The 2,854-nt window shown below is 32.7% G+C and overlaps 1 protein-coding gene across 1 annotated transcript in view; it reads right to left on the bottom strand.

Moving 5' to 3' along the window:
- Positions 1 to 1,686: 1,686 nt before the first annotated feature.
- Positions 1,687 to 2,854, bottom strand: part of LOC105821086 (chromosome unknown open reading frame, human C1orf112) — a 42,029-nt gene continuing 40,861 nt past the window's right edge. The window contains exon 9 of the mRNA XM_012657713.1: positions 1,687 to 1,769. Within this exon, the coding sequence (XP_012513167.1) occupies positions 1,687 to 1,769 (83 nt within the window). The remainder of the gene's footprint in view (positions 1,770 to 2,854) is intronic.

The following is a 2,854-nucleotide window of genomic DNA, read 5'->3' as shown; positions in this document are numbered from 1 at the left end:
TGACACACTATAAAATTTTGAAAAATCAGAAAATTTCCCCAGTTTCACACTGAAAGTTTTTTAGTACATCTTTCTTAAAAGCATCAAAATTTATGCAAAGAAACTGTCGAAATGATTTGGTTACCATATTATTTTTCCTGTTCCTATTTACATTCTTTAAGGTTATCATACCTCCAAAGGAAATGCAGGGAAGTGAGTATTTTAGGCCTTGTAATTCTACTCACCACATGAGCCACTATGGTGACATGGTGTGCACAGAGTTCAGCAGTCCCATATCTGCCATGTAAAGAAAAGGCAATCAGGTTTATGCAATTACTCAGAAATACAAGGAGATTAACTTTCATAAAGCACTAAATACTCTGATGAGAACATAAAAACTGCCCTTATTTCCATGGCCAAGGAATATCACAACATACAAAACCACCCAAGCAATACTCATCTATTGGCTTGAACCAAAGAAAGGAAAGAGAGAATCCTGTTTCCTAATTTAGTGCCATGTGAAATCAAACCATTTGGTGATTATTATTAAAGAATTATTACAATACAATGCTTCTATTAACTTACAATTATAAAATCATTTACTACTAATAACCAATCCAAACACCAAAAAAGCAAGCATGTTGTACCGAGCAAGGAAACACCATGCGTCCATAGCTAACAAAGAGGTGATCATGTCAGCACTAAGAACAGCATTCAACAGAGCAGCATCCTAATGAGAAACAGAAAGGTTGATTTATGTAAATGTTAAACGTTTATAATAAATTATCATTTATATTACATTTCTCAAAATAAAATAAGAAAGCAGTATCAGAATCCAAATAACAGATCCTTAGTGGGAAGGCTGTACTTTACAGCATCTGAAAGAACATACACTGCCAGGCCCTCAATATTTATTGAGCACCTACTATATGTTAAGCACTGTGCTAGGTTATGGAGATTCACTCATGGTTTTAAATGTGGTAACTCAATCACTACTAGGATCCACAAATATTCTCTAAGTAGCCTGAAATCTTTAAAGCAACATAAATAACTTATACACTTACACTTTTCTTTCTGCCTTTAACTATTCACATATAATATTTAATATGTATTGTATATCACACATTGTGTACTATCTTAAACGATACTGATCCTTACGTGCATTCTTGGAATTTTTTCCTAGAATTTTCTCAACATCTTTTCTAATCCAACTCATTAAAAAACAAAATCTACATTATGCCTAAGATCTATAAGAGACTTGGTACTACACATGAGTATTTACTTCTTTCCTTTATGAAACTTAATTAGGTAAAATGCTACACATTTTTCCTCTTCTCACACTGTCTTTCCATACCTCCTCACCCAAAATGTTTTCTCAAATATTTTAGCCAAATATTAGATCTAAACACTACAGGAATCTAACATTGTCATTTTCTAGGACACAATTGAATTAAAAGATAAATAAAGCATACAATCTGAGAGAACGACATACAAATGAATATACAATAACTATTCCCACACTTTCTTCTGTATGTGAACCACAACTTCAATGAAAAGAAACCAAAGTGTAACCTTGGCATAGCCCAGCAAGTAACATGCTTACCAGTTCAGGAAACAGTGAGGGATCAAAGGAAGCAATAAATGAACACAGGTGAACACAAACATGCTGATACAAGGTGACAGCCACTTCGGCTTGCCCTTTACTCTTTACTCCCTGTAAATGAACAGGTAGAGAGAGTTCACCAGAACACTGCTCAAAACTGTTGAAAAGGGCTTTGAGTAGAGACACCCTGTGGGGAAATTGAGAACATTGAACCCAAAATTAATAACATTTAATATTAGTAGGTATAATAATATGTCACATGGAAGATTAAATAATTATTACAACACAATGCTTCTATTAACTTACAATTATAAAATCATTCACTACTAATAACCAATCCAAACACCAAAAAAGTGAGTATGTTGTACCAAGCAAGGAAACACCATGCATCCATAGCTAACGAAGAGGCAAAGCAAAGCAAAATGTCTCAAGAGGTATAATCAACAATAGTTTCCAATATGTGTGACTATGTATACATAAAAATAAATATATTCACTGTCAAAGAAATTCCTTAAAGGAGAATTTTCGTGGACATATTTTTTTCATCATTTACCAACTGTTTATCACAGTACTGAGTTACTCAAAGTCAAAGTTCTTCAAAAAACCTGAAACTAAAATAATGAAATTAGATGTTATATGGAAAACAGAAAATAAGTATTATAGTTCAGACAGGGAGGGGTCATTTTAAGATTGAAATGGTTGAAAAAACTTTCATAGAGGATTTAAATAACAAATTAAAAATAGGCCAGATACAAATAGGTAAAGAACACAAAACATGAATAAAAGGCAGACATAAATAACAAGTCTGACAGAAGCGAAGTATGTGTTGAAAATGAATAAAAGCAGAAGATGGCAACAGAATGGGATGGGCTTTAAACACAAAGCTGAGGAGTTCTGATATCATGCTTCAGTTTTTAAGCAGAAGAACAGAAAGCTCAGAATCAGGTTTAGAAGACTAACTCAGTAGTGGTGCATAGAATGGGCTAACAGAAGGCATGAAAAATTACAACATAGAATAATCCAGGGAGGAAGAAACTAGAGCCTGGACTACAGTGTTAGCAAGGAGTATGATTACAAGTGCAATTTCCCAAGAGATACCTTTTAGTATCTAGCATCTTATTTATCAGCACTTATTTTTAAATGTTACTCTATTACTGTCAATGTTTATAATGCTGACCATTAGGCAGTAAATACTGAACAAAATTAAAAATTTTAACATCTGATATAGATTTATATATTTTACATTTATTTTTATAAAGTAGCAATATATAT

The sequence above is a fragment of the Propithecus coquereli genome, unplaced genomic scaffold (assembly GCF_000956105.1).
Source record: "Propithecus coquereli isolate 6110/MARCELLA unplaced genomic scaffold, Pcoq_1.0 Scaffold56, whole genome shotgun sequence".
NCBI classification, from domain to species: Eukaryota; Metazoa; Chordata; class Mammalia; order Primates; family Indriidae; genus Propithecus; species Propithecus coquereli.
The sequence above is the reverse complement of the archived record's forward strand: the minus strand, read 5'-3'. Positions and strand labels throughout refer to the sequence as shown.